The sequence below is a fragment of the Pagrus pagrus genome (genome assembly GCF_965226575.1).
Source record: "Pagrus pagrus genome assembly, chromosome: 3".
NCBI classification, from domain to species: domain Eukaryota; kingdom Metazoa; phylum Chordata; class Actinopteri; order Spariformes; family Sparidae; genus Pagrus; species Pagrus pagrus.
Window position 1 is genome coordinate 25,951,854 of NC_140187.1, and position 25,158 is coordinate 25,977,011.

Below are 25,158 nucleotides of genomic sequence, written 5' to 3' on the forward strand. Positions count from 1 at the left end.
TAATGTGTGCTGGAAGTTTTAACTTTCCACATCACATTTGTCTAAGATGCCAACTGGACCATGATTGGCCTTCAAGATGTCACAAAATCTGGTTCATATGTTAAATTCAGATTTACTTTTTTCTTCAGCAAACAATTAATTTTTCAAAGATGCACTCTGTAGTTTGGAAAAATACATACAGAAATGTATATTGTATGCCTTTTATGGTTATATATTTTAATAATCAATAAGGGAGCTTATATATTGTATTTACAATATATATAAGGTAATAATACAAACTCAGAAGTATTTATTTTAATAACTGAATAAATGAGTCTTGCTCAGAGGAAAATAAGGTCCCAGAACACTGTTTAAAGCTAGAAAGGTGGCAGGGTCCGCCAAATATAAACAAAGTAAAACTGTATGAAATGATGTTGTCCTTTAAGGTCAGTTTGTTTATTTAGTTTTTAAGTTTTATAAAAAATGTATATATTTTCTCTTCTTATTAAAATTTCTTCCCAAAAACTACATAGTGCAGCTTTAAGAAAAGACATAATTCATAACAATAAGGAACTCTAAGCATAACAGTACAACTCTCATGTCCAATCCTCAAATCCACAGTCACTGGCTTTGATGTGCATGCTCAAAAAGCAGAATTAATCAATGCAAGAGCGTCCTCTCACACAGGCTTTCCAAACATTTGAGGGGCAGCAGAGCGCTTGAGTGGAAAAAAACAAATTTGAGCATCAAAAAGATGAATCTCAGAGGGACCCTTCGATGTCAAAGACCTTCTAACGAAGAAAGAGAGGGCACAAGTTCACATATGATGAGAAACACAGAGATCCTTTGTTCAGATCCTGATGATTTTTCATCCGATTTGACTCTACAACACATCATTATTAGCACTGACTACTCAGCAACCATGCTGCTCTCTTGATCTGTGGGCTTAAATTAAACTCATAGACAATAAAAACACACAGAAAATACGCCGACATATTCTAATGGACAAAACAAACCACGAAACAATGTTCGCTGTCAAAACAAACAGCGAAAATCAATAATCCAGGTCAAGCAGTGAACTATTGAACAATCAGTTGGCATTCTGACTCGTCCCCCAGTTCAGAAACATTGTACAGGAATTTAATATTAGACATCATAGCGGTAGATAAATAATAAAGGCAACAAAGAATACTGTGAAAACTTCACAGGCCCGTGTAATGCAGCAGTTTTGTAGACTCCCCGTGTATAAATTATCTATGCTCCATGTGTGCACATTCCAGGCCACAGAGAGCGAGGTGAATTTAGTTCTGTGAAGTACAGTAAATATCATTCAACTTTCATGCAAAGCGGCTCTCGTGAGGCAGCGTTTTTAATCTCCTGCCTCATTTTCCGCTTCCCCTTTTCTCCCTCCTTTCCCGCTTTTCTCTCTGGTTCCATTTGAAGGAGCTGATTTTTGCTCTGCAGGTATTACTCCACCATTTTCAATTGCCAGTGGATTCTGCATTCACATTGTGGAATATAAATCCTTCTCGGTTGGTGGCATAATGAAAAACAACTCCATTCCTCCCCCTCGCTCTGTATAGCGAGAAGAAGGGGCTAAACAGAGTGGCAGCACATCATCATCCCTCGGTAGAATTGATTAAACACATCTCCTCAAGCCTCATCATAATTTGCCACCTAACGAGGACTTCCAGCGTAGTTACGGTGTTGCGCCTAAAACACCGCCGAATGTAAACATGATTAATGATGTGTAATGCATATTTAGCCCATGGATGAAGACAGAGGGAGAAAAGGGAAGATAGATGGAGCTTGGTGGATAATGGACCAACATGTGGTAATTAGTGGATAAGGTAAACAGCCATGGGGGGAGCCAAAGGGCAGGTTCACAGCCTGTTAGTGGATGCTCTCACTCTGGCGATGGGTTTCCTCAAGGTTCAGGGAGAGAGTAGCAAAGAAGGAAGTCAGGAAATGCAGCAAGTTGACTGAACAGCAGTGGGGCGTTACTCTGCGTCCGGTCTGTTCTCTGGCATATATTTGTGTGTGTGAGTGTGTATTTGTGTCCGTTCACACAGAACCGGAGCACACTTTGTGCTGTGAGGGACTGCACTTAAACCGTCTTCCTCCATCAGTTGGAGACGGCATGTTGCTCATACTCACAATTGATTGGTGGTTGGCCTGTAACCTTGGCAACAGCAGGCTGGAGGGGGAAAAATGTATTTTTCCGAATGGTTAAAAAAATGGGTTTGGAAAATGAAACGGCGCTAGTTTAACTCATTGCTCTCTCCCAGCTATTTGACCTTCACATTTCACTTTCAGTCTACATGATAAAAGGAAAGAAGCTATTTAGAGATTCTACTACATCCTACACGCTGGAAAGCTTTCTGTGGGAGGAACGATCATCTGATGGCTGCTTAGAACTTTTGCCACGTCACGCTCGCTGTCAGCAAACGGAGGAGTGTGAAAAACAAAAAAGTTCTTCACACATCATGGTTTATAAATGAACCAGGAGCTGACTTTGAAAGAATGGTTTAGATGTGTCAGTATGATTTAATTCAAAGAGAGAGTTCCCGCTGCAAAACAGGACAAAACATATAACACAAAATGCACTTTTGACAACACAATTTTATGCTGTTTTTCTCTGTATATATTTGTGTATTTATATTTTACCTTTCCAGCTTCAAACAGGGATTTTATTTTCCTCTGAGAAAAGAGTTTGAATTTCTTATTTCTTAAAACTACTTTAAGGTAGAGTTTTATTTGAAGGGGTGTGTCTGAGACTGAAATGACACCATCATAACCCTGCCATTACACCTGTACCTGTGTCTTTATAAATGTTTAAGTATCATTAAGGGTCAACTAGGTAATTTTCAATTGGGGTCACTCAGGGTTGATTGGCCTAATGACACTTCATGCGCATTCATAAACTAGAGCTTTAGGTGCCGGACAATGGCTTCTTACTGCTTCCAGTGTTCAGGTTGGTTGCTGGTGTCTCACTATTTTTAACCTTTTCTCCCGCTGCGTCCCAGATTAGTAAATTCCCCTTTAAATCTCCCATATTCACGCTGATACAAACCAAATGGTGTTGCTCAGTTTTCTGTGTTGGATTCGAGCCATGTTATCTGGCAATTTAAGAGGCAGAGGTGAGCGTGCACAAGCGACCCTGCCGATGTTTGTTACCGGTCCTTGAGCCCCGCTCAGTTTGCCACTGCACATGGATGAGAGAGTTGCCAAGAAGAAGAAATACGCTTCCAAATTTCTCTCCGCCTGGTGCGAGACTTTCCCCTTCCTTCACCTTTGCCTCCTGCCCGACTCACTCATCCTCTTACCTCCACTCTGCAGACTGTAGTCCTGCATCATTTTATCCTCCCTCTTCTTCTTTTTGAAGGTCTGCCCAGCAGTGATGACTCCTCACACACTCTCACAACGTGATGTTAATTTTACTTGTTGACTTTTGATCACTTTTTTTGGTACATTTTTTATTTTGTTTATCCATTTTACAGTGAACTATGAATTTAAGACAAATTATTTTACTCTCATATCCTTACTCATACTCATTCTATGAACCGGTGGTGGTGGTGGTGGTTGAGGGGAGGTCGTTTGCCCCCCTCGTTTTACACCCCAGAAAATCTCCCTCTTTTTCACAGCCTCACGTTGGCAGGCATGTTCATGCAAGTATCACGTCAGGATTATTATGACAGGAATGTGTCAGTCTTCTGCACACCCAGTCAAGTGTTACTGACATGAAAACATTGCATCACAAGTGTTCATCTCAAATACATTGCAACTATACAGGTGTGGAAGAGTGTGGATGCACATTTTCTCATGTGATTAATTCAACATATGGACCGTGGTGAGTTAATTCGAGTAACCAAAGTTTTTTTATACATTTACCTCCTACATGATGTATGCAAGTCAAACAACATAAAAGGTGATATTTGGTTGCATTTACCACTGAAAACATGAACACACACACACACACACACACACACACACACACACATACAGCTCACCCGGAGACATGCGTAGGGAAGGAGGAAAGGAGGGAGGGAGACCTTGATGAGAAGATGAGAACATATTTGTTTTTGTCAGCTAGCTGGAGGAAGAATTTCAGTCGATGTTAATGAGAGGCAATTAGTTTTGATTAAAAACTAGATTGCTCCCCTACATGCAATGTAGCTGTATCAAAACAAAATAATGATTAATTTCTGTTGGTAGAAGACATTATTGTCAACAGCAGAAGTACCCATGCAGCAACGATACAATTGCTCTGAGGCCGGAGAGGAGGAAAAACATTCATTTAGGGACTCGACTGGATGTTCCTCTGCAGAAGCTCATAATAAAGTGTGTGGGTGCTTTTGTATGCTGTATCTACACATATACAAGCGTGCCTGTGTATAATGTGGACACAAAATATGTTTGTGTGGGAGGTTTCTGACTACGTTGAACTTTTGGTGATCACTCTGCCTCCATTTTAAACTTTGGCTACTCCTAATGTTGATAAATCTATGTTTCCATTATTAATTTACTTTAATGCTCATTCAAGGTTCATATTTAATTATGCCCCTTGGCTTTATCATTTTTATCTACTGCGTTCGCTACAGTTTCTTTACTACTGTAAGTACTTGTATTGACACTTGTGTCTACGTGAAACTAACGGCTGTTGTTATGTCTCTTTGCTCACCTTCCCCAGCGTCCATTGTAATTGGGAAATGGTGGTGTGAGATGGAACCGTGTCTGGAGGGAGAGGAGTGTAAGACTCTGCCTGACAACTCTGGATGGATGTGCTCCTCTGGGAACAAAATCAAGACCACAAGAGTGAGACCTCCCACACACTCACACACACTTGAGCACAACTGTATGTATGTGCATCTACAGACCTGCACTCACAAAAACAAGATGCACACGGTCACGTACAATACATGCAAATGCACATGTAACCGAGGCATACACACTAGCACACTGACACCAATTTCAAACAGTACATGCGAAAATGCCTGACAGGTTTCACTGTCCTAGATACTTCTTCTTTAAGTCCAAGAAAAGAGGTGGACTCTTCTCTTCGACTTAAAGGAGACTGTAAGCTCACCCAAAAGTAAAAATGTAGTCATTATCTTCTCACCCTCATGTTGGTGGAAAGTTAGGTGAAGTTTCATAATCCGCAAAATATTTCAGATGCTTCACAGCATAGTATTCTCGTAAACAACTGAAGTAGATGGGGACTTGTTTTAAAAGAAAAAATATCAAATTTAGCCTTCAATGTCGCTGCTAAGCTAAAGTGAAGTTGGGGAATGATGCCAAGCTGTTTTGCTGTGAAGCTCTGGCAATGTTTTGTAGACGACGACCCAGTTTACATGACAGTTTTGCTAAAAACGGAAAGTTTTTCCTTTGCATTTTCAAAGAAAAGTCTGCGTTCCTATCACAATTCCAGATTTCAGAATTGAAGAATTGAGAAATGCTAGTTTACATGACAACAGCAAGGGTGAAACCAGTTTCAAAAGTTTGTGTTTTCAGGCCCGCAAAATCCTTTTGTCACGTGAAAGAAAAGGCCGAAACACAAGAAAAGTATATGCACAAACCATTATTGTGTAAATAGCCCCAATGAAACTGACATGTGGTAATGACTGAGTTTTCATTTTTCGGTGAACTGAGGAAATCTTGCCACTGCCTGCTTAATTTTTAACTAATCTTCTGTCTCTTAACAATTAAACATGCACAGTGTCAAACCTGTGGGTGAAATAGATGTGAGAAATCGCAGCACATCTGTGAGCTGTATAATACTGTGGAATTTGTTTGGTGTAAGCGTACTATCTGAGGGCCCATAGTAGTAAAGAACAAACATAAAGTAGGCCGTAAACAAACAGGTGGGCTCTGCCTCAGGCCACACTCCTCTCACAGATAAAGTTAACGGCCACTCTGCTTCTCCGCTGCCTTTCGGCTCTGTAAACTGACTCCGAATGCGGCATGCAAAAATAATGAAGGGAGTTAAGTCCTCGAAGCCAGCAGTCCAGCACTCTGTGACAGGTTGATCACCCGATTTGTATTCATTTAATTGACTCCCCCCTCCCCTCACCCTCACCCTCCCCTTCCCCACCTGCTCGCGATCAGCAAACCCTCGTCTCCTCTCAGTGCTTGGTGACAATGACTTTGAATAGAAGCAGAGACTAATGTGATGGTAGAGGGGGAAAAGAGGGAGCAGCCAGTGAAGGTTAGACCACACGGGGCTTCCCAAGGTTGCTCTGCAGATTTATAAGCCAGCAGATAGACATAAAGCTTTCACTGGGGCCCTTCGCTGCCAACCATGCACAGGCCCAAAATTCTCAGAAAGGAGTTGATCGAACGGGGTCTTGCCATCCTGTCAAGGTAAGGTGCAGTGCTTGGTTCACTCTAAAGAATGCATCTCTAATTCTCAGTTCAGTCCTTTGCACAATTTGAAATAAGTAAACTTGATTGTTTTTGTGTAACTTAGGACAAATTATTAATTATGCTCTTGAGATACATTAATCAAGACTGTACATTTCTACACACAAATGGAGAATGAGCATTAATACGTATCTATGAGTAAAATGGCCTAATAATATCAAAACCTTAAGAGAAGAGGGCCAAAAGGTCAGGCCTGAAGCTGCTTTTCTACCCAATACACACGTGTCCTTTTTTCTTGACCCTCTCTTTGCAGAACACCCAGCCATACTCCCCTTTTTAGCTTCCGGAAGCAAAATGCAGAGGATGCGTCAACAGAAATTGAGCTGCATTCTTGCTTCTGTAAAGGTTAGTCTTTTTCTCAAGCTGTTGTTTGTTTTAGTTTTTTTTGTTTTGTTTTTTTTTCGTCTATCTCTCTCTCTCTCTCTCTTTCACACACACATCACTGTAATGCACTTGAGTGTCGGGCGGTAGGAGTGGGACCAACTCATGTTCAATGACTTCTCATTAACCCAAATACTCAGTGCGAAATAATCAAGTGTGTGTTTACATGCTGTGCATGATTAGGCAGGCGTGACACAAATACTGAACGCACCGCCACCCACTGTAAATATTTATCACCCGGCAGCACATGCATAAATACAAAGTAAGTTGCTGCATTTTCATATAAACGGTGGCACTTGTATTGCTAAAATACATCAGTTGGTACATAGATGGGTAAACACGCGGCAGCACGCTCATGGTGGAGTACTTAGAAACACACACACAGAGCCAGGTCCACCCGTGAGCAGAGCCCTGCTGCCTGCGAACAGTGTGTAATGGCAGGATCAGTGCCTCTTCCTTTCATTGCCTCCTTTGTTCCATGTCCTGTTTTTGCTATCAGCCACTGTGTGGGTTTGATTACAGTGACTTGCTCTGGTCTGCCAATCCCATTAGTCACTAATCTGTGACATGCTACTTGCTCCTCTCTGTGTGTGCTCGTAGTTGTGTACGAACGCACATGTTTGATGTGTTTGATACGTCTGTGTTTGTGTGTGTACGCTCACACGTGTGCACGAGACACCCCCCCCCCCCGGCAAAGCCTCTTCCCTTTTTTCCGTCATGTGGCTTCTTATCAGAGGCCACTTGATACCCTGATCCCCCTCTGAGGGTCTTGTTGAAGCAGCTATCAGCACACAGCATAGCCCACAGGCTACATGAAAGGCCTTTTATCCTGCACTCTGCTCTCTTTTTTTAATCAACATTCCTCATTCACCTGCCTCTTAGGCCAAATTGCCTCATTTGTATTTGTTCTGTAACAAGCACAGCAAGCCCATACCATATTGTTTTTTGTTTCCTTTTCATTTTTAAATTCTCAGCCATTTTATTTCATCTGCAGGTTTTCATTTTGCTCTGAAAAGTGTCAGGGGAACACAACGAGGCCGACACACACGTTCACTCGCACATACATGTAGACTTCATTGCTATCTTTTATCAAAATTGGCATGAAAAGTAAAGATGCCAAGCAGAAAGCCAGTGCCTGACATCCATGTTTCTTCTTTTCTTTCTTTATGTCTTTCAGAGAGGGAGCCCTTCATTGCCTGTTCTGTAGCAGCAGACAAGGCAGGCCCTTTTGTTTGTGGAAGTCACAGTGAGAGCGAGGCTGGGGGAGCACCTTCCAAAACACTCAGCCACCATAGATCTGCATTACCCGCTCCACTCGCTAAATAGAACAATCCATTTCTGCTCCCTCCAAACAACTGTACACCTTAAGAGAGACAGGCAGAGGGAGAGAGGCTGTAATGAAAACATCTTTCCTGCCACTTCTCTCATGCTTTTTGATAATAGTGAAAGGCATCATGTTCATCTGATAACCTCACTGTTAGTGTGCCAGACTGACTATGAATCTGTCATCAGTATCAAGGCAGGAATGTCATACATACATAATACAAACCTCATCGGACATTCAATGAATTTTAATGACTTTTTTAGTCGTTATCGACAACTTAACCTCTCATGTACAGCAGCTGTTTTAATGTATAAGACCACAGCATTTACACTATGGACTATGTATCAGATCAGTGAGTGCTAAGCATTGAACTCAACTGGATGCACCGCCATTTCTCACACTTTACAGTGTGTGTCCCCTCCAACTAGTCCGACATGATTTACTTGCTGTTCAGAGACTCACACGTCTCCTTATTAAGAGCAGCGGAGGGCATTTTTCTAGCAAAATAACACACCGTGACACGATGTAGCCCATCTGTGAGACAGTTTCAGAGCAAAAGTGACCTGCCAGTAGATGCATCGCCATCTAATTTGTCAAAATCGGGAGATCTCAGTCTGCAGTTGATCAAAATGAACTCCGGGCGGCCATGCCACACATACGGTTCAACTTCACTGAGAAATCATCTGTTCCACCTCTGTGCTTGACAACATTTCTCCTCCTCCTTCCGTCCTGTATAATGTCATCATGAAGACCAACATGCAGACAAACACAACTGAATGAATAATACAATGCTTTTTTGAAAAGTACAACTTTGTAGGCTGACAGCTGCGGCCCAAGCTGCCAAGAATGGCCAGAATGTCATCCTTATGACATTTTCATACAGGTGGAAGATGGAGGAGTTCATTCCAAGTGCTACTGATTTATTTATACCCGTTTTCTTTGCTTTTTTCCATTGTCAATGTCACATTAAATGGATCTTGATGTATTTTGCTGTCTGGAGTCTTCTGTTTTTAGAGGGTGCTCTTTAGTGCTGTTTGAAGAGGTTTCTCAGCTGGCATGATTGATTTGTTCAGCACTAAACGAGAAAGGGGGAAAGGCTAGGCTGTGTTTGCACTAAATTCTTTTGCTAAGGCAATTGTCCTTGGCTCCTTTTACTAACTGGAGTCTGAGTAAATTGCAGTTTAATGCGGCCAGCAAATTAGAATGCAGACGGCTTAGTTGCCAGCAAAGATGGGATAGGCAGGAAATCCTTGAGCAATCCGCTGCTACCTGCTGCACTGTTCATTTGAAGAGACGGAGGACGAAAAAGAATAGAGGACACTTTTAGTCCCACACAAATGCATGAATGTGGGTTGAAATGACAGCATTTGCATACAACCCCTGTTCTCCCGCTAACAAACCTCTGGTGGATTGTGTCTGAGATGGAGAGTGAGCTGTAATGTGTAACCTGTTACTGCTCTTGTTCTGGCAGAGGTCACTCTCTGCTCCAACATTCTGCTACATCGTCGCACAGTAGATGATACAGATGCAAATGTTGGACACATGAGCCCAGAGGATTACTGTGTTTAAGGATCGTTGGGGGGAAAGGACCAAAACTGTACAGAGAGAGACACTGTGTGGCTTTGAAGCTATTTAAGGCACACTGACACAGACCTAAATAGGCATGATGTAGTCACCAAGGGAGAATAGTGTTTCCTTGACAGGGATTCATGTCAAATCTGTTTTAACATCCTTAAAAAAAACTGCAAATGGAGTTCCATCTGTTCCAGTGAGACTTGTTTCAGGCAATTTCTAGCATCATTATGAGAACATATTTATAACAACCTATGCTTTTAAAAAAGTGATGGGGACAAAATCAGACATTTAAAAGTGGTAGGGACATGTCCCCTGTGTCCCCTATAATATCCAATGTAAGAAGTAGTCAGCACATTGCCAAGGCTGTGCAATCCTGTGAATTTATTTTAGAGACTGGAAATGTATAGAAATTATTACTTCTGCATCTGGATCCGTATTAAAATAAAATGATAATGGAGAACGAGGTGATGCATAACTCATATACAGGTAAGTGCAGAAGTTCATGTGAAAATACCCAGGTCTGCATTTAGAAATAATACCTGTTCCCTGTTGATTTACTCCTTGAATCTTTCAAATCTTTTACTAGGTTTTTTAGATACTAAGGGCATCCCACTAACTAACACTAACAGGACTGAAAACATACCCACCTGATGAAGGGAAAAAAGGCAGAGCTGCAAATGACACTTTATTCCAGAGCATTCTTTAAATTAAAGTGTGTTTACAGGTCTTGAGGAGTACTACTGCATCAGTGAAAAAGTTGTACAAACCCTTTTGTGGCTCCAGAGGAAGCTGCATGTAAACTGATAAATTGCCTCCAGTGATGTCAATCAGTGGCTAAGTTGCATTGTGGGCAATGTAGGTAAACTGTCCGTAATGAGTCCAACAGTAGCCCCTTTTAGATAGAAAATGCGCCACATTTGCGGCCAGGTAAAGGCTGCAATTTGCTACCTTGTCTTTGTGAAACGGAGGCGTAATATTCCTCCTTTTCAAAAAAGCCGGCACGGAGTAGGCGTAAACATGTGACATGACGTGAAGCACGAAGTTGGGCTGCTTCTTCTCCCGGCGGGCTCCCGGAAAGCTCCTCTGCGACCTTTTCGTACAAAATGCCATCTTTCACAGTCCCCGCACATTGACGCCTTGGATTTACATAGCAATGGAGGCGGCAAAAAGTGTACCCTCCGAGGCGTCATATTGGCAGACCAAAACAGACCCCAAATATGCCCCGCTCTGTCTAAATGCACGGAGCTAGCCGCAAAAAGGACAGCCAAATTGGCGGCTTGCTGTCCAGTGTAAAAACGCCTAGTGTCACAGGAGTGCAATGATAGACCAGTGGACTGCTTTTCAAAACCTGGCGCCTACATTACCCACAATGCAACTTCAACACTGAGTGACATCATCAGGGGCAATTCATCAGATTACATGCAGCTTCATCTGGAGCAACAAAAGGCTTTACTTTATCACATATGCAATAGTACTCCCAAAGACCTGTAAACACACTTTAATTTAATTTTACACACTTTAATATGTTTAATGTGTAAAATTGGGGGAGTTACCCTTTAAGTCGATTTTCAGTAAAAAATGGTGATACAATTTCCACCATAACAAATGAGATTATAAATCCGCAAAGACCTTAATGACGTGCTAAAATTAAGACTTTGTTTACAGTGTATCAAACACTGTCTACCAACAATATAACTGAGAGATCATCAATGTTGATGCCAAATTAAGCCCCAAATTATAACGCCTGAGTCTCTTCCTGTGATTGTTCTCTGGAGCCTAATCTCAAACTACCACACAGCACAGCAGGTGAATACAGGTGCACACAATATACCCCGAGAACATGGTTAATAAAATCATTTGGCTAGCATGTCCGACACATTGGAGCTCTGAGACTCTCCATGTGCTACAGCACCCTCTGCAATCAAATCCACACACCTGGCTACCACCTGCCAAGCCTGCTGGAAATGTCATGGCTGTATTTCTTAGTTGAACAGGATTATGGGATTTCTAATTGGCCCCACAGTGTGCAGGGGACTTCAAATCTCCTCACCGTAAAGTCTTAAATCAGTGAAATAACTGGAAAATGTGATGAAAGTGAGGTAAAATATATATATATATATATATATATACATATATATATATATTGTTGAAAACATTCTTTTTGCAGCACAGACAGTCATACGAGGGCAATGAACTCGACTACTTTAACTGCAGCAGACAACGTGCACACAGTTTTTATTGAGCTTCAGGTTGAGCAGGATGCTGAAAAGCAGGACATTCAATAGCAGTCTCAAGGTTGCACAATGTACCATTGAAATGTGTCCAGGTTTGCAACCGAGGCTGAACAAGAGTCCCTGAACCAGAGTCACGGAGAGACAGCTCAGACTCCACAGCGGGTGCCGTGATCCCATTTAGCAATGCCAAAGTCATTTTATCGGGTTGGAGGAAAAATCCTCAGCTGTGATTGGCTGGCTCGGAGAGAAGGTGCAAACAATGAGGGGGGGTCAGGCAAGCTGGGGCTGGAGGGGATGTGGCTAAAAGGGTCTGAGATAAAGTCAAAAATATGCCAGAGTGTCAGTTTGTGAAGCAGATGTACACAGCATGGAAACACACCAGGGTTGTTTTTGGCACAAAGAGTTTTCCTGATATATCCCGGTATACCTATAAATGCCTAAAACACCTCAATTTTTAGTGCTGTTTCCACTCATATAAGCTGTCTGTTCTTAGTAGCAGCGGGAACAGGGAGGTGAGACAGGGCTGTACAAAGCCTCCACAGTTCAAAAGACTCCCCCCTTGTTTCTGAAACACGCGAACGGAGCAATTCCTCTGGGTCTAATCCTCGCACACTTGTATGCCTTTGTTCTATCTAAGTGTATGTGTGTTTTCTCTCCTCTCCTCTTCCTCCTCTGTGTTGCAGATTCATCCCAGGACCTAACAGAGAGCTCCCATTGCAGGGCTGCGTGCCAGGCTCTTCCCCTCTCATCTACCCACTTTTCTCCTCCCACCGAACGGACTAAAACTATTACATCCGCGGCTACTGACTGGATTACCTGGGACCACAGAAAGGATATCCACCCAGATAAAAACAGCTTTGCTCGTGTGGTGCCAAGGATTTGAAACCAGACTAATCCCCTGTTTGATCAATGAGCCCCATGTTGGTGACTCTTCTCTTCCACACAGCTGCGGCCAGTTTCCGACCTGCTCTCTCTCTCTCGCTCTCTCTGTTCCTACCCCCCCACCCCACCCCCCCTCAGAAACTGAAACAGCTTAGCAGGGGTTATTTAGAGGTTGTTAAAACATTATTCGATAGACATTCGCCCCACCTGAAGGTAAACCGGTTGAGAGGAGCTTACATGGACCTGAACTTTAACGTGGAACTGGGCGGGAAATTACCCTGATGTCCTTTTATTTCTGTGTGGAAGGCATTTGTGTTTGACTTGGCCCTGCTGCGACGACACGGAGGAGATTTGGTTGACAAACACTGGATCTTCAGTGACGGAGGCCACAGGCAACCTGTGATGAGTTCATGGAGAACCTTTGAGAGGCTTTAGGGTCTGTCCTCATGGACGTTTTGACTTTTATTCGAGGGCATGCCCGATGTAAATTCATGAGCACTTCTTTTCTTTGTATGTAAGATAATTTGTGTATATATACATATATAAATACATTACATATAAGAAGACAGATCCAAGAAGCTGAAAAATATATTTAAGAATCTATTAGGCGCTTGAGCCCCACGGTGGAATATCGATCAGCCACTGAATATAACTTATCCAGAGGCTGTTGTCCCGGTATGGTGTGCGTAGGACTGCTATGAGACAGTCATAAAATAAGTATTTGTCACTTTCGTCATTCAGCAATGTCCTTGGTTAAGCCAGAGGATGCTTGTAGTTTCTGTAAAGATGAGGAAAACACTGTATAGAACTGCCTCACAAAAGAAAGCAGCACTAACAACGACCCCTGAGCTTTCCACTTGGATACAGCCGGGACACGGAGCAGCAGCAGCAGACACTCGGACCTTAATCGGACAGTTAGTCACGGGCGACTGCTTGACTGTGTTTCTTGTGTAGATCTCCCTCCCACACACCAGAGAGAGATGATTTATTCAGAATGACAGTGAGAAAGTATTAGTCACAGCGGAGAAACATACAGTTATCCCCCAGTAGATAAAAGTACATTACAGGACAGCCTTATGAGAAATAAAAATGGTTTTCTATACTGATACACTGTCTCTCATTCCTTGGTATTGTAACTGATATTTTGAAAAATGTTCCTCTTATGACAATTTGATATGTTGTAATATGTGGGTGGAAGATCTTGTCAGAGTTTCATTTATATGATATGTTAACATTGTGAAGTTTTTGCTTGAGTAAACAAGCAATCAACAACAGCATAAGGCAATGTGAAAATGACTTACGGGCACAAACACACACACACACAGGCAAGCATGCATGAAACACACAAACAAATCTGTGATACTTCATTTACACTATTCCCTCGGTGGCAGAGAGGATTTATCAGAACAGCACATTCAATTCATTCATGCAATTAGAATAAAAATTTCCAATATTGTGCCAGGCAAAATTCCAGATGATTTTCAATATCAAGCTCCTCTCGGCTGATATGAGATTCGTCTCTTCTCCCAGTGGACGCACTAGTGTACATTCATCATTTAGGAATTTGGCTAGTTTCATGGAGCCCGGCGCCTCGCTGAGCAGTCACAGAAGGTATGAAAAAGACAGACACATCAATCTCCCAGCGGTCTTGCCAGAATCATGAAGGAATATGCAAAAGGAGAGGGAGCGTGTTTTTTCCTCCTCAATGAGCCGTTTCTCTTCTTTGTTTTCTCATATCTAATAGGATTCACTGTCCTGCAGTCTTATTGAGCCTGTGCGTAAAAAAGAAAATGAGTTTGTGTACGAAAGTGTCTCTGGGTGCTTTTCTCTTGCTGTAAATGAACACGTCTGAGTTTATGTGTGCATTTGTCTGTTTTGCCGCGCGTCTGTGTGTATTTTTAGAGAGGGTACCGAGAGTCTGCGAGACAGGCATCCCGCAACGACACACTGTGAAGATTATCCTCAAATTCAGTGCTTGTGTGGAAAATCAAGGGATTTCTCCCTCTCTACTTATGCAAGTTCTAAGTGGATTTTTGCTTAAAAGGTGCTTGGGGATCAGAAATGGAAAAGGTACTTTTTCTTATGCTCCTTTATGCACTTCTTAGCTCTATCCAGAGATGATGGAGTCGTGCTGTGGAGGGAGGTCCTGCTCCATTTTAGGCAGAGCAGAAAGGAACACAGCGTGAATAGATAGCAGGTCCTCTTCCCTCGCCGCGGTGCTGTGCAATCTCAAAAGAGAGACATCCATCAAGTCCTGCCGACCTCCCACGGAGACGCAGAGACAGCCGTGTCCACATCACGGCGGACGGCTAATCAACGCCTGACAGCAAGGACAACCTTTTTCATACAGCCGAGACGTGTGTGAGCAGAGGATGCCCGGCAGTGTTGTTTATAAAAACTTGCATTAGTAACTTCCAAGGGTATCTCAAGTAAAACGCAAACTTTTGCCCTGTGTACAAGTTAAACACGTGGTTGCCTTTGGGAGCTTTTGGCATAGTAAGAACCTCCACTCCTCTTTGACAGCACTTCCTGTCTTTGCACTTTATCACATTCATAGTCTTTAATAACATTGCATAGCAACCTATAATTTGTGGAAAGGGCAAACTCCTTACCTGTGGGGGCTTTGCGGACGATAATTATAGTTATTACCGGCATGAGTCACTGTGAATGTGGCCTTTACAATTAACATCAACTGGAGCTGGACAACTAAGAGCATCTCGAAATCATTAATGACTCTAAAACTTAAAGCCTCAGTGATAGCTACTTTTAATAGAAAATAGGCTTCGGGTAACAATGCGTTGCCTGAAGCCTATTTTCTATTAAAAGCATGATATCAGACAGTGTTACATTAGAGTAGATTGTTGAATAATCATCTCTAACACTGGACATGAGAAATGGGAAAATGACATGCCATTATGCAGTAAATGATGATGAGGGTGTGATCTTTTTCTCCAAAGACCAAAAAGTAAATACAAAGCCACCATACTTTTTCTAAAGTCTGCAAGCAGCAAACAGGATAAACTGAACACACCAGTGCCCTGCTGCAACGCCATTGTTTGTAACAAATGAACGCACACTCCGATGGGTACACAATACATCACTGTCATAGTCCCATGACACCGCGCCTTGCCCGCCAACCACCAATACACTTGTCAGCAAAATGACTTGCCAGTCCATGATTGTCAGCAGCTGCCGTAATGACAATTTATTTATCTGCTGCTTTGTTGTTTTCCTCACCTTATTTCCCACTCATGTTTCAACACAAAACGTAGCAACAACTCGGCCCTCCGACGGGAGCGCCAGTGTCGTCACAGACCAGCCTCCCTGGGAGATTTCAGACGTCACGCTTGCCATTAAACAGGGACCATTGTTCATAGCCGTGTCTCCACACAGCTGCACAGACGTCAGCACTCAGGCTCCGAGAGTTTGCCACCTGAGACTGAATGACCGAGAGTTGGGTTTGGAAAAGAGGGGGACCAGGTAGAGAAAGGAGTTAGAACATAGATTTGGCTTGACTCTTCAGAACAATACAAAAATGTGCAGAAATAAACATAATTTGTTTTCATGATCTTTGCATGGTTTAACACAAGGGACGCAGAAGCCTCTCTGGTCAGCACTGCTGCTGTTGGATCAGGATGCACAGAGCACCTGGCAGGCTTAAAAAGCACTTACCTTTTCTATCTCACGTGTGAAAAATTCAAAGTCCACCTGCTTTTTCTTAACCGACCAGAAATTAAAAATCCTGGTGCAATGCAATAAAAGTTGCAGTGTGTTGCACTGAATCATCAAGTTTATTTTACTAATCTGGTCACATGGTGTATTTATTTATATATTGTTGTATCTATTTATTTATCAGTAAGTTATTATTCTTTGAAATTATGTTTAGAATATCACCTTCATGCATAAATGATTGGAACAGGAAAAAAGATCTGCCATTAGTGTATTAACAAACTTTTTATGTGCGCCAATATGTTAAGAAAAAAATTTAATATAGAGTTTATAATAACCCCTACAGAGGTTTTTTTTATTACTTCTTTTAGTGGAGGTCAGTTGATTTTATTTTTTTCAATTTCTTGTTGTCTGTCCAAGTTTGTATGGAGAGTTCACAACAGCAGCTTGGCCTTCAGGCTGCCTGCCAGAGACAAAGCTCTGTGCCGTCAGTCCAAACCTGCCCACACACACAGTATGCTGCAGCGAACTTAAAGTTCGGACAATAGACAGAAAAAACTAGGGCGCTTGTCTTGCCTACACACTGACTGAAAACTTTTGCCATGTCACTGGGTTCCATTTTCCTCTGACTCTTTGTTAAGCTACCTGAGTTTGTTAACAGATGGATTTTATTCTGAAATGTGATTATATTGAGTACAATAGTACCGTATACAACACGTTGACTATGACCATGAGTACAAATCCTCATATTATAAAGCCACAGTACAACCTACCTGCAGTTCACATTTTATTTGATTTGATTCAGAAGTTGTGTAGACTTTTTGATCTACTTGAAAACGAAAAGAAAAGAAAAACACCATCAAACTCACAGAATTCTACAAAGAGAATAGTTGATCATTTTAAACTCTCACCTTTTGCTCATAAGACATCAGACATTCATCCAAACTGCGTCTGTGTTAACTCATTACCCGGCTCAGTCTCATCTTCATTACACCGCTCACTCTTCAAGGACTTCTCGAGAACAGTCCTTTACATTCTGTCGCCATTGAAACTGAATCACTGTCCTTTGTCATTAAAGCACATCACAAAACAGCCAGCGTGAATCCATAACCATGTATGATAATAAAAACCTTTGCATTGACATTTCCATCATTAAAAACACCACAATCTCACAGAAAAATGATAGAACAGAAATAGACATTGTTTTGAGACGACGCGGTTTTAAATCAAGATAAGGTGACATTTTATAAATGGATTTGAAAAGCATCTTTTTCTCTCTCATGTCAAATACCAATTGTTCATTCATTAAAACCGATCGTGTATAATGAGAGAATAATAAACTGGAGCACTCAATTCACTGTGCTTCGCAAAAGAAGTTAGTTAAGATTCACTCAAGTTCAACTGGTCATTGAATAAGAATGGATTTTCACATCTTAGATTGTAACGTTGCAGTACCCTTTATCTGTTTCTTCTGTATAAATTCATTAATAGCATATTAACACTCTGAGGCAGTAGAGTCAGTTACAGCTCTCAGCAGAGTCTTTTGTCTGGGTTAATGGTAAAGGTGATTGTCTAATGGGTGCAGGATGGAACCGCTTCTCCCAATTCCACCCTCAGCCAATGAGCTGCTCTGTTCTCTGCTATGCAAATGAGAGGCACAAGGGCAAGCAGGGATTGTGAAGGACACAGTCTTTGGACCAGGAGGAGACAGAGCCACCCTGGAGGGCCAAGCATGCCTCATTTAGATTCTACACTATCATTTCACTTAGGCAGGTGAAATCTAAGTGCGATGCTCGCGCTCCGTACAGTGCCAGGAACACAAGCAGGCATTCCTTGAATAAGCTACAGAGACAATTGTGTGTGACCTGTTTTCGTTTTCCAAGTCTTGTAGAGGCTATCAACCCAGAATTTAAAATGTATTACCATAATGTGCTATCCACGTTGTAAATGCATATAACTCAGAGCAGCCTACTCTGTTTAGCAAATCACCATAACCTGGCAACAAGTGCACAAACACACAAGCACACAAAAAGGGCAGAAGACCTTCCTTCATCTAAGTAGCCGCTATAGCAAAGCCTGCTGCTAGAATGTAATGTTAACATGAGCATGGTGCAGAAATCAATTTAGATGTTATTCCCACGACAGCACCCGGGCATGACTGTCCAGGGTTTTTCTATTTTGTATTACCTTCCCCATCTTGTTTTTCCCAAAGCTATCATCCCAAATAGAATGGTGTCTGTGTCTCAAGGCGATGGCCATTGATCCACATTGGAAGTGAGATACTACTGCCTGAGCCAGCAGCGCAATGCATTTTATTCGTCAGACCACATTGATGATTGCAAATAGACAGAAAGACCATACAAAAAGTCCTGCTGGAAAACATGGCCGTGGTAAAAAAAAAAAAGACTGGCTGCTACAGTATGCATCAAGATGTTCTTATACCACGGTCTGGTTGAATACTCGATTCTGATTGGCTGCAGGGTGTCACTTAACTCATGATAAATGGACACCCAGGGTAGAACTAAGAAAGTACTGGCCCTGCTCTTACATCAGTTCGCTATTAATCTAGGTTCTTGTTCTTGTACGTGGAAATCTTGATATTGATTCGGTGACAGTGAGCTAGCCAGTCTTGTTGTCGTCAGATTGTCTTTACTGTTAGTTATTGACTTTGAATCTTGCTAGCATATCGTTAGCTGTTGGGCTAATATCTGAGCCAAATGCTTCTATGAGCTGAGTGGACTAGTTTATCTCCTTTTGCTAAGTCATACCTAAGGTTCGTCCACCTAATAACTGGAGTAGTGAACAACATTTCCATTGTATAAGAACCATAAGGGATTTAACAAGTGTTCCAGGTAGTCGACAGACCCTTAGGAGTTGCCAGGGAAACAGACATAACGCTTGTGAAAAACTTGACATTTTGATTGCAAAACACATGAAACTATAAATTATCGCTCTTATTTTTTTCTTTGTGAAGTGCTAATGGTATAAGCAGGATAATACCTGATTAAGTGTCCGTTATCAGGAACTAATGGACGACATGGAGGCCAGAACCAGTTGCCTGCTGAGGCAACTTATATTATTAAGAAGTATTAAAGCAACTCTACATACAAGCTGTTCCTTCTAACTATGTTAGAAATAATGAATCAGTCTAGATTACATCTCATAAGCATGGTATCCTATATAAACATGTGTAAGTACATTGAGAGCAATGAAAACATGAGTCAGATTCCTTGTTGAGTATGTACTACACATACTTGGCTAGCAAAGCTTATTCTGATTCTTATATGCTGTATATTCAGACTTTTGACGATCATAGACAGCCTGGCTAACCCAGATATGAAATGGCAATGATGCTGAAGCAAATAGTATATGTCTATAAGCACATGGATGCATAGACAATTAATGTCAAACACCCACAAGGCAAAACAAAGTTTAGTTCAGTCTAAGTCCCTCATGGATCTATTAGGGAGAAAATAGTTGACAGCCGTCTGGATAGATGCAGCCCACTAGGACGTCTCATTATGATCTCATATAGCTTCAAATGCCAAGTAAACTTGTAACACGTTCCCATTCACAACTAGTTACACTCACCCTCCAACAAGACAACATCCATTTGCATTAGATCTGCCAAGAACAACTTATCTAATTTTACAGTTGTTCTGCAATGCTACAAGATGGAAAATTGGTGACTTTGGAAACCAAGTGACTCATGTAGTGTTTGTACTTTTCTGTATTAGCTTTTGTGTTAGCTGTCACAATGTTAACTTCCAATCATATACTACCCTCCCTGGTAGACAGCAAATAGAACACAAATAGGCCTTTGTATATGAGCTGTCAGCGACATGAAGCAAACAAGCAAGCATAATGCAAACTGACAAACTCAATAGAGGCACTGAAATATAAACATAAAGGTGAGTTATTTTTTAAGTATGTTAATTGGTAGGGAGTCATCCTTATTTGAGTGTTGTGGCTAATTTGCAGTGTGTGGGAAAAGAAGTTTTGTTTGGTGGCAAAAGTTTCATTTTTTTCATTTTTGTTTAAGAATGACATACCAAAGAAAAGTTATACATAAAAAAACAGAGCGCTTTCTCCTTTTTTTATAAGTATTGTAATCGACGCTCCAGATATTGTCTTTCAACATTTTGAGGTTCATTTTATTTGTCTTGTCACTCTCTCACGCTATGATGTTTTCCTGAGACAAAGACACTGATACACTTCCACAATTGCCTATGTATTTGCATGTACCAGAAAAAGCTCCATGTTGTGTGGTGTGGTGAGGTGCACCTTTTAACTCTGACTGACTACCTATATCAATCAATCAATCAATCAATCAATCAATCAATAACACTTTATTTGTATAGCACTTTTCATGGATCAAAGAAATACAAAGTGCTTTACACAATGAGAACAATAAAAACAATACCTTCCACACATCTCATGGCATCCCAACATCCGACACATCCCCCTCCTGCTCCAACAACAGCACGCTCCCGAGCCAGCGCAGACCCCTGTAGTCTGCACAAAACCCATGTCACCCCAGCACGAGAAAGCCCCTATGAGATCCTCGTGATGAAACAGAACGCTCGGCACCCCTGCCTCCAAGTGCCCCTGCAAATGTCCAATATGACCAAGGCTAGCCGACTGCGGAGAAAACCCAGAACAGCCAGGAGTCCCCAGTGACCCCCGGCCCCCAGGCAGAACAAAGCGCAGAGGAGACCCCCTGTCAAGCTGCAGCAGGACAATCACCCAAGACACCCCAAAGTCTCACAAGAAGATATTGAGCTGCTCCGTCAAATGACCCCTGGCATGAAATCTACTGATTGGCTATTAGAGTGTGCATCATGATAACATAAAAATGCTCTTACGGCAGCAACAACGATGCTTCACTGAAGCCATCTAGAACACATGAAAGCAGTTCTGTGTGTTTTACATGGGGCAATTTTCAGTGTAGCAAAGCTGTAATGTGAGAAGTTCAGCTAGAGTGAAACTGTTATCCCCTGATACAGTACACTGCAGGCTGTTACAGGGACGTCCCCTGCCACCGCTCTCATTTCATATAACACTGGCACTGCATTTTCCCTTACTGCTCAGAGCAAAACTATTTAAACTCGCTCCCCAAATGAACAACTTAGTAAATGAATGCCCGGACTGTGTCATCGATTAAACAGCACAGTCTTTCTCCTATGATTCATAGGCAGGGTGTGTGCACTCAGCCACATAATCTCTCTTTTTCATTTCAGCACCTCCAGAATTGCCTTCTAAACACAAATAATGACAGTGGCAGCAAAGCTCCACGAGCCAATCCACTAGCTCAGATGAAATGCGTTGATCATTTGGCTGATTCATAATTTTCCGCTACCCAGAAGCACAGTTCTGTGCTGTAGTCAGATATTTGTTTTACTGCATGCTAAATAGCAATATTTTGATATAACTCAGGCTACATATTAGAGACAATGAAATTACACCCTTTAATAATGCTGTGGGACACTAACGAAAAGGGGAGATGGTGGATGGGCCGATGTACAAATACGACTACACAGCTGAATATAATCTTTTGCAATGCTTTAAGTTTGAAGGATGTAAGGTCTTCTTGTTTCAAGCATGCTGAGACCAAAGAAAGAGTTCATGTTTGTTCAAAACAGAGAGCTCCAGCTCGACAACCGCCACAGGCTGAACACGCCACGGTATTTTCTCTCTCATGTCAGAGGATCCGTCCTGGACCTCCAGCTTTCTATAACACTTATCAAATCAGCCAAAGATGGTCTGTTATGGTCTAATCTGTGATCCAGTTCTATCTGCCAATAAGCAACTTAATGTTAATGAAAATGTAAGATACAGTACATACAGTATTCATTAGCCACACTCATATTCACTAGCCACACTTAGTAAAGGTCGAGGCGACCAGGTCAATCACAATCAGTTGAAGATGTGTGAGGACAAGAGTTTTTCATTTCAGGTTCAAATGAAACTTTTTGCATTGTTAACATTTGATATATAAAAGTATGTATATACTGTATAGTGTTCGTCCAGTCAAGGTTAGTGGCTGACTTCTGCTTTGCTTTGAGTTATGCTCCAAAGTCTTTATGCTAGTGGTGCGTATTATTCATATTGAATCATTTTACTTCATTTTGACTGTATGCTAAGGCCGTTGAATAACTTGGACGGCCAATATTGGTAGGAAATACTCTAATTTCTCCAATCAAGCAGTTGGGAAAACAAAATCGATCCAAAAATAACATTTAATTTAGCTTTTGTATAGATGCTTGGTGTTCATTCAGCCATTTGATTATGCTTTATACTGAGTGGTTCTCCAGAGGTAGTGGCTGCAGTGCGCTGTAGTCAAATTGCTTTAATGATTGTATTGCCTTTTTGACTTATCTGTTGCATTAAGACTTAAATGGACTGTTTCAGATTTTTAAAAGGTTGGAAATATCAAAATACGTAAAAGACAAAAAGAAAAAAGGAGGGGCAAATAGGAGTTAAAATATGGTGTTGCAGCAGCAAGACATGTATGCAGAGAGGGTTATGATATTTAAAACAAGCACATCCATAACATAAACTTATGTTAGAAAAGTATTCAAATAAGAAAAAAAAGTGATAGCTACTTTTTATTCCTCATTAAATTTCAGCTTTACCAAGTTCTTACATCTGTTTTTTTATTTATTTATTTATTTATTTTTTGTCTGATATTGCTGAATTCCACACATTCTCATACCGAAGTCTGAGTTATTCCCCCGCACCTCATCCCCTCGTTAGTTTACTTGTGTGTTGTCTGCCTGTGTTGTTCACGGTTCATCTGTTTCCGTCCACACGTCTCCTGTGCCTGTTCCTCGATCCTGATGTGTTCCCCGTCTTCCTGAATTCTTCTTCTTCCTCGTGGTTTTCTGGTTTGTGTTCAGTTTTGTACTTTACTTTAGTTTTCTCCTCCATGGACTCACCTGTCTTTTGTTACTTGCTTTTTGGAGTTTTTGGACTTTGAATTTTGGATTTCATTGGACATCAGCTCTTTAAAGCTTGCTTTTTTGTTTCCTGCCTGCCTGCGGCTCAATACCACCAACAGCTTAACCAGACCTTTGTTGTACCTAAACCTTCTTGGTTAGATTTAAGAAAAGTTTGTGGGTTGGGTTGAAATAACTTACTTACATACGTTATGTATTTGACGTAAATGAACTAAGTTGCTGAATTAAATTTACTCACCATTGACCTTTGGTTTAACATGGGACACAATCAAATCTTTTCAATGTGAAAAGTCCTGTACTCATTAGACATTCCCGTCCTCCCTATTTGAGCTTTGTAGCTCTTTTCACTACATCACCTGACGTCCTCCTTTTGCTGCTGTAATAATTACCACAGCCACTAGAAGTCGCCGCCTAACAGGAAAAAACAGCAGTCCTGTTATTGTACACATTGCTAACACACAGTTTCAGTAAGGAGGAAGGATTCTAACCAAATATACTTAATTGATTGATTCATTTAACGAGCCCAAGACTCGAGTATAACAAGTATTATGTGATGATCAACATTATAACTCTGAGATATTTGTAACACGTTGCATAAAGTCAAAAACAGATCATCTTTTCTGTTTTTCATATCCAGCCAGGCAGCCTTTTATTCAAATCTAGCTCTGAGACACCTTAGAATATTCCCATTTTCAATTCATTGGCTTTAATAAAGCAAAGGTTACAGTATAATCAATAACTCTCTGTGATACTAACTCAAACGTCATAAGATGATGTAATGCCTATTTCAGCCATGGTGTGTTACATGGCGTGTACTGTACCTTTCAAGCCTCTCCCCGACTCTCTGTTGTGTAGCAAATGAAAGACCTGAAAACCCTCCACCTGAACCTCCCCCCCATCGGTATAACATTAATCACGCTCGCCTATATTAAATGAAATCCATTTAAATACCCCTGGTTGCACAAATAATTTGTGTAGCCAGGTTGAAAGAGTTGGGAGTCAAAGGCGGCATAATTAGACGGGACGATTCTGAAACCTAATACAAGATGTAATTAAGGAAATTAATAAGGTGCCAGCCCCCTTTCACTGGGTGCTCTGCCTGATGATTAATCACAGCCTGGGCTAATTTGATTTGTGACAAGGAAAGGGATGACTTGCTAAGTCAGTTAGGAGAGCCCAGTTCGACAGCATATGACATTAATAAAACATGAATAGTAGGGGCTCAGAGAGGAACGAAAATCCACTTGCGATCTACATGAAGCGATCAGATTAAAGAAGTCTTTGGATAGATAGCCCCGTGACAAAGTCACTGACAGGGGAGTGACTAGAATTTAATCAGTGCCTCTGATGTCACATTATTGTCATCACTGAGTAATTGGACACAACACCTTTTTATAAATAAACGTGTCAACCAAAATCTTCTCTTCCGGAGGTGAAGACGAGGTCAAACCAAACTACATTCTAGACATAATGTGAACTTTCAATAAGCCGGGAACAGTCTGACAGAGCCGAGCAGTAAAAGATGAGGGCAGGGCATTCATCACTGCACCCCAGGATTGGAGGACGGGTGGTGCAGTACCTCTTTCAGGAACACAAAGAGCCTGCCCCATGGCTCAAAAGGTCACAAATCCTTAGACATCCACAAGTAGGGAGATTAAGGTTAGCCCTGTCGATGCTGTCATTGTAATATGACACAATTCAACTCCTGCTCCCTCCAGGTGACGCTGAGTGAAAA

The 25,158-nt window shown here is 41.5% G+C and overlaps 1 protein-coding gene across 4 annotated transcripts in view; it reads left to right on the forward strand.

Moving 5' to 3' along the window:
* tafa1b (TAFA chemokine like family member 1b) overlaps positions 1 to 13,903 on the forward strand; it is a 121,342-nt gene extending 107,439 nt beyond the window's left edge. Inside the window, exons 4-6 of one of the 4 annotated variants that reach the window (XR_014622328.1) lie at positions 4,670 to 4,794; positions 6,653 to 6,744; positions 12,597 to 13,903. Coding sequence is in view for 2 of the 4 variants with exons in the window: in XM_084349389.1 (XP_084205515.1) it covers positions 4,670 to 4,794; positions 7,958 to 7,987 (155 nt within the window). In the remaining 2 variants the exon portion in view is untranslated. Of the gene's footprint in view, positions 1 to 4,669; positions 4,795 to 6,652; positions 6,745 to 7,957; positions 9,090 to 12,596 lie in introns of those variants that run through there. The other 3 variants (XR_014622329.1, XM_084349390.1, XM_084349389.1) reach the window with 3 other exon arrangements.
* The last annotated feature ends 11,255 nt before the right edge of the window (positions 13,904 to 25,158 follow it).